At 40.8% G+C, this 13,034-nt stretch overlaps 1 protein-coding gene across 9 annotated transcripts in view; it reads right to left on the bottom strand.

Moving 5' to 3' along the window:
• The window catches only part of IQSEC1 (IQ motif and Sec7 domain ArfGEF 1), an 819,058-nt gene that overhangs the window by 20,043 nt on the left and 785,981 nt on the right, over positions 1-13,034 (bottom strand). For 7 of the 9 annotated variants that reach the window (XM_033926775.1, XM_033926776.1, XM_033926780.1 and 4 more), the window contains 2 exons: positions 8,922-8,951; positions 2,740-2,865 (listed from right to left, as the gene is read on the bottom strand). In XM_033926775.1, coding sequence (XP_033782666.1) covers positions 2,740-2,865; positions 8,922-8,951 — 156 coding nt within the window. The remainder of the gene's footprint in view (positions 1-2,739; positions 2,866-8,921; positions 8,952-13,034) is intronic. The other 2 variants (XM_033926777.1, XM_033926778.1) reach the window with 1 other exon arrangement.

Raw genomic sequence — 13,034 nt, forward strand, 5'->3', positions numbered from 1 at the left:
CGTCAATGCATAAGTGCTTCCCTCCTTTTAGCTTAGACATATTTTTATATTCTATTTTATTGTTAACCGTTTAGATACCTGTATGATAAACGGTATATCAAAAATAAAGAAACATAGTGCTTAAAAGTAACCCTCTTGAATCAGGCACCCTCATGTGTGCCTATTCTATAAAGGAAATTATAGTTGTGCATTGTACCTGTTACACCAGTATTTTAGAAAGGAAGGTAGGCACCTAATTTCCTTTAGAGAATAGGAACACAGAAAATTACCCTCCATGAGGGTGCCAGGTTCAAGAGGGTTACTTTTAAGCACTATTTTATAAAGCTACATAGGAGCCTGCGCATTTTTATAAAATACTCATCTAAGCAGCTGAAATTGCATATTTATACCCGCTAGAGAGCAAATATAAGTATCTAAACCTAGATTATTTATGTATATGCATAAACAAGCACATTTTATAACCTAGACATATATTTCTGAACTCCACTCATTGTCCACCAAAACTTCATCCTACTGGCAAAGTAAGCACCATTGTGACAGTGAGCGTCGTTTAAATTGTACAAATCTCCGATAGATACATGCGAACTCAACACGGGCCACGTTTCATCACTATCATCTGCACCAGGAGTCCAGGCGCCGTCTAGCGGTAATTCAAGCTGTCGGCATCAGTGTTCTGAGATTTTTTTTTTTTCTTGTTGTACGCCAAAGGCACCACATCACTGTATAGGGGAATCACATAAGGTTTACTCCATTTGCAATGTTTTGCAGTACTCATGGGCTCCTGATGCAGGCACATAGCCCGTGTCAGGTCTACATGAATCTCTAACCATTAGAGATTTGAGCTACACCACAATTTATCTATTATTATTTAAGATGTTTTCATTAGCTGGAGTGTCTCTTTGGAATAAGTTGTCAGGACTGACTGCTTTAGTTTTAAGAATCTGCTGAAAACTAAGCTGTTTGTGGACGCTTATTTGTAGAGCCATACCAGCCTATCCTATATAATAAAACGCTAGCTGCGCATGCGCACTCAGACCTGCGTGATCTGTAATCCCTGATCCGTAGGTCCATGGCCAGAGTGCGTATGCGGCGGCTACACAAAGCGGGAGAAACAGACTCAGGATGGGAGGATGCGCCGCAGCAAAGTGCTGCAAAGGTACTGCAGGGGAAGAGACACATAGAAGACACATAGACACATATCGCTTCTACACAAACCTCCCTCCAGCGTTGGCAGGCTGCTTCGCGACTTTCTTCTGAAGTTGAGTCCCTCTGCCGCGTCACTAATGATGTTATCAATGACGCGACAGATAGACTCAACGGCAGAAGAAAGCCGCAAACCAGCCTGTTTAGCGTGCTGCGGCTGCCAACGCTGGAGGGAGGTTTGCTATTAAAGTCATCTCGCCGGGAGGGTCGCAAAGTCAGCGGGGGTTGGGCTGGGAGGGGAGAGAACCGCCTGCCTCGGGTGCTTCAGGCAGCAGCAGCATTTACAATTCGCTGCTGTTGCGGCTTCAGGCCTTCCTCTCTGGCGGGTCCTGCCTACTTCATGAACACAGGACCCGCCAGAGAGGAATACCTAAAGCCAGCAACAGTAATGAATTGTGAATGCTGCTGTTGCCCGATGAAGTAGTTGAAGGAGGAAAGTGAGCACAGGGGATAGTGGCTTGGAGGGAAGAACAGATGGCAGGGCATGGAAGGAAGGAGGAAGGTATGCCAGACCAAGGGAAAAGGAAAGAGGAGATGGAGAGAGGCCATATGGGACAGAGAGAGAGGGGGCGCACAGTGGATGGAAAGAGAAGAGAGGGCAGTGAATGGAAGGGGCAACATAGAGGGTGAACAGTATTCTAGCACCCGTTAATGTAACAGGCTTAACGACTAGTACTGTAATAATCTTCATGGAATAGATAGTTTCGGTTTTGGTCGACTAAGTCTTCTAGTAGACCGATTACTAGTTGCCTCTGTTATAAATTGATTGTTTGTTGGGAGGGAGTTGCATTTTGTTATTTTAGATATGAATGAATTGGATTTGTAAATTTATGGTTTGTGATCACAATTATGTATGTTTATTTTATGGAAACTGCTTTGTTTATAGGAGGTATATATATTTTTAAAATAAAAAACTAATAAATATATACCACTTATAGCCTAAGTGGTTTATATTCAGGTACTCAAGCATTTTCCCTATCTGTCCTGGTGGGCTCACACTCTATTCTTGGGGCAATAAAGGCAGCTTTGGGCTTTATCACCTTCCTTTGCTCAGTTGCTCATTTTTACTGTGTTACGTTTTGTTCATTTTTGTGACTTGTGGGATATTTTGGTTCTTCTCCTTTTAATGAGTGTGCTTTACTGGCTTGTCATTTCTTTTGTTAATTTCCTTCTGTTTAGTTCACAGAAATAATAACAAGACGGCTCCTTGTGCAGTACACATGCAAACATGACTTTGTAAAGTTATCTCATACTCTCATTCCCGACACACAGAATTTTAACAACAAAGCACAAATGCTATTGCCTGTAAAACTCTGTTTGGCATAACGATGCAAATAGCTATGTAATACCATCATATGCAAAGGTAAGTCCAAAGGCAGAAACTCTCCTACCATCCTTGGAGTAAGGCATTAAAACAGAGGAAAAAAGGCATCACATATATTATATTATAGTAGGACCGGGATCCTGTTGCTTTACAAATCTGGATTTCTGTTTAAATTTCTTGGGTCACATTATTTCTGCTTCTCCAGTACGTACCACAAGAAGATCATTAAATAAGAAGATTTCTCGTTGATGTAGACCGAGCTTCTGAGGTTTATTGGGGTCTGGAACTTCAAAGAGCCGACAGTAGCACACAAGTCTACGATGGGGTAAGGACAGCACCTGCAGGTTGAAAAAATACCATGCACATTTCAGACAACAACCCAAATCTTGCTGAATGCAAACTCTGTCTTCTGAAACTCCAAACATTGCTAAGAGTTTAGGACCACTTGACTAGCTTTTCACAAGTCCATCATCATAATATCCATGCAGATCTGAAGCACAGAGTTGGAAATGGCCTATCACTGAATTAAAAAAAATCAATATATGATAGCAGTCTCTTATTTCCTTAAGAGTTCTATCTCATACTCATGTCTGCAGTTACCATTCATAAAAGCAAGTGTTATTGCACTCTGCCACACTTGTAGTCTAAGAATGATGATGTAAAGCAATTTTGCTGTAGGGTGCACAGAAAAATGAGGCTTTATGGGATGCAGGAAAAATATTGATTTCTTTAGTGGCTGAATGAGTTCATACTTATGTAGAAGAAAAGTGGCATGCATAACAAAGAAAAGCCGTTTTTGAGTTGTTCAATAGCTTCATTTTTTTTCAGGGGGAAATGTTTAAAATTTAAAAATGACTACAACCATTTTTTTGCCTTCATTGTTACATGTTGCTGAGAAATAAGTTATTCTGAACCAAAGATCAAGTCAGTTCTTTAGATTAGTGGTATTGAAACCTGCACTGCTGTCATTATGGGCAAAGCTATCTCATGCATATTCATTGAGGAAAAAACAACTATCTTGGGGTTCTTCATGACAGGTTTAGAAACCCTTGCACTAGATATTTTCAGACACAAAATTCTTCTACCAATTTCATACTACAGTAAAACCTTGGATTGCAAGTAACTTGGTGTGCAAGTGTTTTGCACGACAAGCAAAACATTTTATTAAATTTTAACTTGATATACAAGCAGTGTCTTGCAATACAAGTACATACAGTATACTTACAGTATACACATATCACAACTGAGCCGATGGTTCTTCTCTATCCGACGCGCTGTGGGATTTAGTGACTGTTCTAAACGAGCGAGGTCTTGCAATACAAGTATGTATATAGTATTTTGTATTAAAGTTTTTGGGTTGTGGAACGAATTGTCTGAGTTTCCATTATTTCCTATGGGGAAATTCACTTTGATATACGAGTGCTTTGGATTACAAGCATGCTTCTGGAACGAATTATGCTCGCAAACCAAGGTTTGACTGTAATCTCGATTTAATAATTCTTCAGATATAAAGATGTAATGTGATGCAGAATACATAAAAACAATCAAATACAGTTATATAGTTTTGAAATGAATAATATACTTGCTGAGAAGTGCTAATAAGCTTTTTTGTGTTAGGGTTACCAAATAAGCTCCATTTTTTCAACATAGCTGGAATCAGTCTTGGTCTTGCTATATGGAATGCTTCCACTTGTATTCATGATATTTGGGGGGGGAAGGCTACATAGGTAGAGGGATGAAACCAGGAGTGAGTCAGTCAGTTATTTTGGTGGGAAGGGAGAAGGGGGTCGATTGGTTTTCTTTGAGTTTGAACATTAAGCCTATGGTTAACGGAAAAGCAAACTCGTTTGAAAACAGCTGTTGCAGAGTCATGTCTCTTAATTGCAAAACACTCATCCCAACAGAAAAGAGAATATCTATAGAACTGTTAGCAGAGTGTGGTCATTGCAAACCATCTAATCTGGGTGTTTACTTGTCAGGCAAAGCCGGGCACTCATGGAGTTACACCTGGAGCCAGAGGACCTCAAGAGACCCAAGGTGATAGGTGCCACAATGTGTTTGGCAATTTAAAGCATTTAACACATTCAAATTTTAACACAAACTTAGGGCCTCTTCTATTAAACTGCGCTAGCATAGGGCACTAGCATGGGGCGCTGAATGGGCCTGCACTGCTCCCGACGCTCATAGAGCCGCACGGGCCTTTCGCTAGCGCAGTTTAATAGAAGGGGGGGTTAATTTTTTAATATTTTGAACACAGTGTTGTGGGGAGGGCCTGAGAACCACTATCAGACAAATTACCTATAATTCTACCTGCAATTGTATTTTTGTTGTACTTGGCCCAAATTTATTGGAATGTTCTTACTCTTTCTCTTCACTTGGAAACTTCCCTAGCTAAATTTTTATTTATGATGCTTTTTTTTTTTAAGTTCAATAAGTTTTTTATTGGTTTTATTGAGAAAGAAACCATACAATAATAAAGCTGATATCAACAACTAAAGTCATATACAGAATGATGCTTTTGATGACTTCCTGCTGGACAGTCATTTTAGGAGCCAGCCTGCAAAAGACATTTCCTTACCCTTATCCCATCTTTCCCTTTCTTATCTATCATTTATTATAATTCTTTTTCATCCCTTCCTATTCCATTCTTCTCTTTCACACTTTTTTCATAACTAGTTAGTACTTTTTGTTCTCTTTTTAAATGTACAATTTGTAGACCACTCAGACATTCTATTAACGGATGGTATATCAAGCTTCTAATGAACTTGAAACTTGATGTGTCAGTATATTGAAGGGCTTGGGGTCTGCCTAAGCTGGAGGTTTGGGTCAACTGCCAGACCTGGACCCCCCTCAGGTTTTCTGTCTGTCTCTTGTTTGGGGCATCTATTGCATGTGGGTACCAGCATTGTTCCGTCCCTATTCCTCTCCCTCCCCCTTTTCTCCTCTTGTCCTTGCTTTTAATTTCATTGGCCTTTCTCTTTCTTATTATTGTCATTCTTTTCTTTTTAATCATTGTTTTATAATTGAAAACCATTTTGACAGTAAAGTGAACCTTTTGGGTTGTAAAGAAGAAGGGAATCTGTTCAATTGATTCCAAGAATTTTAGCAGAGGAGAGGAAAAGAAGAAGACTCCAGGCAAAAGAGGAAACTGATGGATTGTTATGTTTGACTACTGCCTATGAAGGTAATAGGTGAACTTCATTTCACTCTTGTTATGTTTTTATTATAAATGGACTTCTGGAATGCACAGCAAATTTTTCTGAGAAACTGAGTGTTTGGAGAGAAAGGCCAAGGGTTAGCGAGTCCAAGTTTTGGTTTAGAGCAGCCTTCCTCAGGGATACCTAGATGAAAACATAACATGTATAGTAAGGTGTATGTTATCCACTGGCACCATCTTCCTTTTTTTTGCTATGTACATGGCAGACACCAACCCACCACCTTTGGATGCTACAAACATCATCGTCTCACTTCCATGATTTAAGCTGGATTTGCACTTAATACCTCCTCCCAGACACCAATAAACAAAATTGTCCAGTGACCTGCCTCAGTTGGACCATTCAGGGACATCAGAACCAAAGAATGAAAAGATCTAAAAAATAAAAACCACCTTAAGTGCTATGACAAACAGGAGGACAGCCCTGGCTATAATGTAAAGTAAGTTAAAAAGTCTATTTCTGTAACAATTTCAAATGGCTTCTGGGCTGAGATTACAAGGGATTCTAGTGAATAGACATGCCTTGTTAGGATTTTAAAGACTGAAGCACAAAATAATACAGATACAGTAGAATCTCAGTTACGGTATCTGCTACCCACAGGGATTGGTGGTTAACTGAGAGTGTGTTAGAAACCTTGTCTAACACGCTATCAATTCTCCCTCCTGCTCCAAAGCACCAGCGAAGCAGCAGTCTTGAGCCGTAAAACCCTCCCTCCCTCCAGCCCCGAATTGGTAGAAGCAGGTGGCAGTCCTGAGCTGCGAACCCCCTCACTCCTTCCCTCCCTCTCTCTCTTCCTTACCCGAAGCGCAGCGGTCAACAGGAGGCAGCCTTAAAACAGACTGCTTGCGGCCAGTCCTGGAAGGGTCTTTCCTCTGGTGCGTCGGAAGTGATGTGTCGGAGGAAAAGCTTTATTGAAAACATAAATAGCTAAAACATAAAGCAAGCTTTATAGAGAGTCTTTAGTTCTTTTTTGTACTGGACCCCAACACGGTCTGTGTTTCGGCTGGAGCAGCCTTCCTCAGGGGTGTATAGATAAAATCCAGTAGGTGGCGCCAATGTAAAAAGGAATGCTCTCAGTCCGTGAATAAAAGCTTGCAAAACAACGTGTGGCCCAGGCCAAAAGAACGCTGCGAGCTATTGATTCGCGTTGCCCATTTTTGAGTGTCATTTAGAGAATCTGACCCCTTGTGGGTAATAAAGCCTTGCTGTGGCTATGCCTAAATATAGATCAACTTCTTGGTTCTCTAAAAATATATCAATTACAAGGATTGCTCCATTTTCTGTTGACATGATAAGACTACTGTATATTTCAGCTCACAACTCATAGGATTTCAAAGGATGGGGGAGTTCTCATACAATACAATTTTAACATTCTCAGAATTGACATTTCCTGCTTATGGTAAAGTAGGGACTAGATGGCTTAGGTCAGCGGTCTCAAACTCGTAGCCCTCCAGGGACTATTTTGCAGCCCGCAGTCTGTCCTCTCCACTTCACAAGTTTTCCGTACAGACCGCGACTGCTGTAATTGACTTGCGTCTCTCTGGAGTGATGTTGGCAAATGGCTCGCGGCTCGCCTAAAGTAGGGGTCCCCAACCTGCTTCCCTTCCCTTCTCACTGCCCTCCCCCAAGCCACCGCAATCGGGGAACAGGCTAGCGCCGAGGTCTTAGCTCTCCCAATTATCGCCACCTGACGTCAATTCTAATGTCAGAGAGGAAGTTCCGGGCAAGCCAACCGTTGCCTGGCTGGCCCGGAACTTCTCTCGGATGGTAGAATTGACGTTGGGTGGTCAGAATTGGTTGGCCCCGCATTGGGGAAGATAAGCAAGGAGAGCTAAGACCTCAGCACTGGCCTGTTCCCCTATTGCGGCGGTGGCAGCCTGTTCCCCAATGGTGGTAGCTTGGGGGAGGGCAGGGAGAAATAAAGAAAGAAAAGGGGGACAGGGAGACAGAAAGAAGGGAGATGGGACACAGACAGATGGAGAGAGAAAGACAGAAAGAAGGGGGCAGGGTGAAAGAAATAAAAAGTTGAGGGAGGGAAGGAGACAGATGCCAGTCCAGGGGAAAGGAAGGAAGGAAGGAAGGAGGGAGGGAGAGAAAGGAAAGAAAGAGATGTCGGACCATGGAAATAGGGACGGAAGAAGAGAGAGATAGAAGGGAAGGTAAAACATGGAAACGTAGATTTTGAAAAGAAAGCAGAAAAATTGAATATTAAGTTAATGCCAAAGATGGATGCAAGGCAGAAAGTGAAGACGGAGAGAAAAACAGTCAAAGGACAAGAAGGCCCTGGAAACATAGTTAAAAGCATAGGAAAATAAAGTCACCAGCCAACAAAGGTAGGGAAAATGATTTTATTTTCAATATAGTGATTGAAATGTGTCAGTTTTGAGAAAGGAAAGATATTAAACTTTAAATGTGAGGGCTGCAGAAAAAAATAGGGTAATTGGAGGGCCGCCGAAATAATAGTTAATGACAATTTTGCATAAGGTAAAACTCTTTATAGTTTATAAATCTTTCCTTTAACTGTTAACCTTATGCAAAGTTGTCATTTCTTTAATAAGACATTAACTATTTTTTCGGCGGCCCTCCAAGTACCTACAAATCCAAAATGTGGCCCCACTAAGGGTTTGAGTTTGAGACCACTGGCTTAGGTGAATGGTTATAGAATTATAGATGGTTTTACCTCTGGTTGCCAGTTCAAATACCAGCTAAGGTAGTTTCACAGTCTACTATATAGCACAGGGTTCAAATTCTGCCCTTTGACAGATTTCTATCAGTTCTGCTGTACACCTCATCGGTGATATGTGATAAATGCAAGGTGACAAAGTGATTTTGGATAGGTAGTTGAAATAAGTGCTAATCAAGCATTATGGTGATTAATAAAAATACACAGTAAATGCAGAATTTTCCTAATCAATTCAAATTAATTTGAAAATACAGGATGGAAGGAGTGCACAGAACATAAATTAACATCTACTGTTGGGATTATTTTGCCATATCATTATATAGAAATAAATAGAAGACGTAGCTTAATCATTAACTACTGACAAACAAGCCCACACTCGAGAACAAGAGTGAACGAAAGAGATGTTAGTACAGAGCAGACAGAGGTCTGAGAATTAACAGGACTCTAGTCTAGCATGGAGTGTAAGCCATGAATCAATATGAAAAGAAATACCTACACAACCAAGTCCATGATGGAGAGATCCAATCTACAGTGGAAAGACACATACAATTTCATTAAACTTTGAAAAAACACAGTACCACATCAAAGTAAACACATGATGAGCACGTTAGGCAAAATCTCATGGAGCGACACACACTTTTACACAGGTTAAAATAAACGAGACTCTTGGTTGCTCATTTTTTTCCTTATAGTCAGAACTGTTAATTCTTAGCAATGTTTGGAATGTCGTAGCTGAAAGAAACACATTGTTTTCAATGACAAAACATTATGTAAAACAAAGCAATCATAATCACTTGGTCAGCACTCAAGTGAGTTTTGATTTTGAGGTCTTGAAACAAGATATTTTAAAGCAGCAGTACTAGCTTTGGTCCTTACAAAATAAATGATCTTTTTTTAAATAATCATGCTTCTACTTTGAGTCTCACTTCTAGGCTGCCATTTTCTTTTGCATGAACAGTTTATTTGTTACATTCATTTAGGAGACAATTCTAAAACTTGGTGCCAAAATGTAAATGCCACAATGGGACACATTTAGGCCCTGATTCTATTTAAAAAATGGCTACAGTTAGGCATCTAGATTGGCGTGCTTAGCTGATCTAGACACCTACCTTAATTTTACCGGCTTACCGGTAATCAGTGCTGATAACTGAAAGCACCATTAAAAATCAAATAAAAAATTGTTTAAAAATTAATTTGCCAGTAGGTGTCTAACTCGGTAGGGGTCTCCCACTTTGTTGAGGTTGACGTCTACACCAAGGTGCTTACCGGCAACTACTAACAAGTAGATGTGGTTAGGGGCAGGTTCAGGGCAAAGTTTGGGCATGAATTCACTTAGGTGCCAGTAGGAGCCTACCATAGGTGCACTCATTAGGTCAAGAAAGCCCTGGCTTAAACGGCAGTGCACCTAAGCATACAACGCCTGCTGGTGCCTAAGAATGCTTAGGCGCTGCTAGGTGCAATTCTATAAATAGATTGACAACCATGCGGAATGGCGTCTAGGACTTAAACGCCTTTTATAGAATCAAGGCCTTAGAGCCAATTTTATAATGATTTCTGGGAATACCTCAGTTATAAGAATACTAGCGCAACGCCATTTTGGGGCACTGAAAGTTAGCTGATGCAACTAAATTTTCCCATACAATGCATGCAGCCGATATTATTCTATACCAGTGTTTCCCAAGTCGGTCCTGGAGTGCCCTCTTGCCAGTCAGATTTTCAGGATATCCACAATGAATATGCATGAGATTGATTTGCATACACTGTCTCCATTGTATTCAAATCAATCTCATGTATATTCATTGTGGATATCCTGTAAACCTGGACTGACTTGGGAAACATTGTTTTATAAGTTGCGCTTGTCGCTTGGTGACATGCCCATGCTCTGCCCGCATGTAGGTCCCCCTTGTTGTTGCGCACTAAGACCTGAATTCTATATAGCGTGACCCAAGTTTCACATGCAGCTTAATTTAACAAGCTAATCGGCACTGATAATTGGCAATTAACACTTAATAATTGATGCTTATTGTCACTAATTAGAAGTTATGGCAGACTATAAAATGGTGTGCGTAAATTCTAGTATGTGAATCTCAAAAGGAGACATGGCCGGGGAAGAGTATGGCTGGATCATGGCTACACTTCAAGGTCTTACAGGCCTCCTTTCCTAAATTTATTCTTTAGCAACATCTGATGATGTTCATACTTTACAATTGCTGGTGACTTCTCCATGGATTGTTAAAAAGGTCTACAAAGATACACCATAATTTACTTAAACTGAAAATGGTCAGCCTTTGATTCCTTCCAATTGTCTGGAAAGGCTGGTCCTGGGGATTTTGTGGAGGTAGCAGTCACAGCTCCTAAGGAGTTGGGGAGGACGCTGCGGTCAATAGTGGTACTGCCCCTAATACAAGATTCCATAAAGAGTCCCTGGTGCTCTGGACCCTTGACGTAATGACCATACTAGAAACAGTGAGAGGGAGGGTTTATTAAAACATCCCTGCGTGGTTATAAGCCTCAAGACACCAGGATCTCATCACTGGTTCTGAATGAACTGCAAGCCAAAAACTTAAAAATCAAAATGGAGGAAGAAACATAAATCATAGGGATACCAGACGTCCGGATTTCCCTGGACATGTCCTCCTTTTGAGGCTTTTCAAAACCCAGCACTTTGTCAGGGTTTTAAAAACCTCCTCAAATTGTGCCAGGCTGGAAGTCCAGGCATGCGCAGCTGCCACGCGATGACATCAAGCGTGCACGTGAAATCATCACGTGGCCTTCCTCCCTGCTCGACAAGAACAAGCAGTGGTGGGTGGGGCTAGAGTGGGGATGGGTGTGGGATTAGAGTAGAACCAGGCTGGGATGAGCGGAACTGGGCGGGCCTAGGAGTCCGGATTTTCTGATTGGAAAATCTGGCAAACCTAATATATCAGAAAACGTTAATCTGAATGAACCTATTCATTCAAGTATCAAGTTATTTAGTACATTCTGCTAGTACTGTAGCTTTAAGTACTTTGCTATAATAGACCCCAAACAAGCTTCATCTGCAGCACTTGATTTGTATATCTTCTTTCCCGTCCTTTTCTTGCAGCAACCAGTTTGGAGCACATGCTCCACGTGCCAACAACAGACATTGCCAAAACAACACAATGCCACACAAATAAACCACAGATTGATAATTACACAGAAAAGGACACATTCTCAAAAGTGTAATACAAAATGATTTCATAACTAGCAATCAGTAGTGGGTTAGGATGTATCGGCTTTTGAGCGGAAATCGTCCCAGATGATAAGATTTGTATTTCTGCATCCAGTCATTTGTAGCCAATTGTATATCTCTGCTCATACAATCTGCTATGCCCGCAATTCTTTTTGCTAAATAAGAGCAGAGTAGGTCTATAAATACAGAGATGTTCACAAGTATTGTCAAAACTGTGGAGTTTGAGCTGTAAGGTTTATTTTCATCTTCTGGCTTTTATTTCTGTTAAGTTTTTTTGTAAGCAATTCTTAAACACTAGGACAGATCACAAAACCCCCAAATATGAGTTCTCCATTTTAAATAACCACCAAAAGAGGCAAAATTGGCAAGACGTTCTGCCTTTTGGTGGTTACAATCAAAGCGGTTTACATATAGGTACTTATTTTATACCTGGGGCAGTAGAGGGCTAAGTGACTTGCCCAGAGTCCCAATGAGCTGCAGTGGGAATTGAACCCAGTTCCCCAGTTTCTCAAGCTACTCCACTGGCTACTCTCCATTGCATTGGTTAGAGACAAAATTGTGAATTTATGCTAGAGTATGCAGTGTTTGCAAATTAAATGCTACACATGCCCCATTCATGCATTCATCCACATCCCCGAGAACATCAAGCACCATAAGGGCAATTCTATAAAGATTACCCAAAGTTAGGTGCTGGGATGATGTGTGCAAAGCACTAATTTTATATTGGCAATTCTATAACCAGTGTGAGTAACTGTCTGACAAGTCCTTGGCTCAAAAACACAAAAAAGGTCCACCACGATAGTTCCACAACAACGACCGCAAAGCAAAAGACAAAAAACATGGAACTGATGATCTTGAGATTCAATTTATTTGAAAAATGGTGCAGAAGTATGTACAATAAAATGTATAACAACACAAAAGACATAGGCAGTGGTAGTGACAATGATCTTCTTATGGGGTCCGGTCTTGCTAATAGCCACAAGCTCAAAAGTGCAAAACAATGCAATAGAAAGCTGTGTGCACAACGAGCGTAGTCTGAAAAACGACTTGGCCTGCCCATGCCTCTCCTAAGTCCATGCCCCCTGCACTTGCACAGGGTGGATTTTGGGCATGCAACTTATAGTATAGCAATTAAAGGCAGTTAAAGCAATAAATTGGTCAATAATGTCAATTAACATCTAATTATTATATTAAATTATGGATACAACTGATACTAACCTCACAACTGAGACTAACCCCACACTGCTTGGCAGCACAAGCTAAATGCCGAGCTGTCCATTCTAATTCTAAAAAGGGGGGAAGTGTAAATTTGAGCTTATAAATTTATAGAATTAGGGGGCATGAGTCTTTTCTAACTGCATCCAGTAGTTCAGCTCAGCACAGAGTACATGAAAT

This window comes from Geotrypetes seraphini, chromosome 17 (genome assembly GCF_902459505.1).
Source record: "Geotrypetes seraphini chromosome 17, aGeoSer1.1, whole genome shotgun sequence".
Classification (NCBI taxonomy): domain Eukaryota; kingdom Metazoa; phylum Chordata; class Amphibia; order Gymnophiona; family Dermophiidae; genus Geotrypetes; species Geotrypetes seraphini.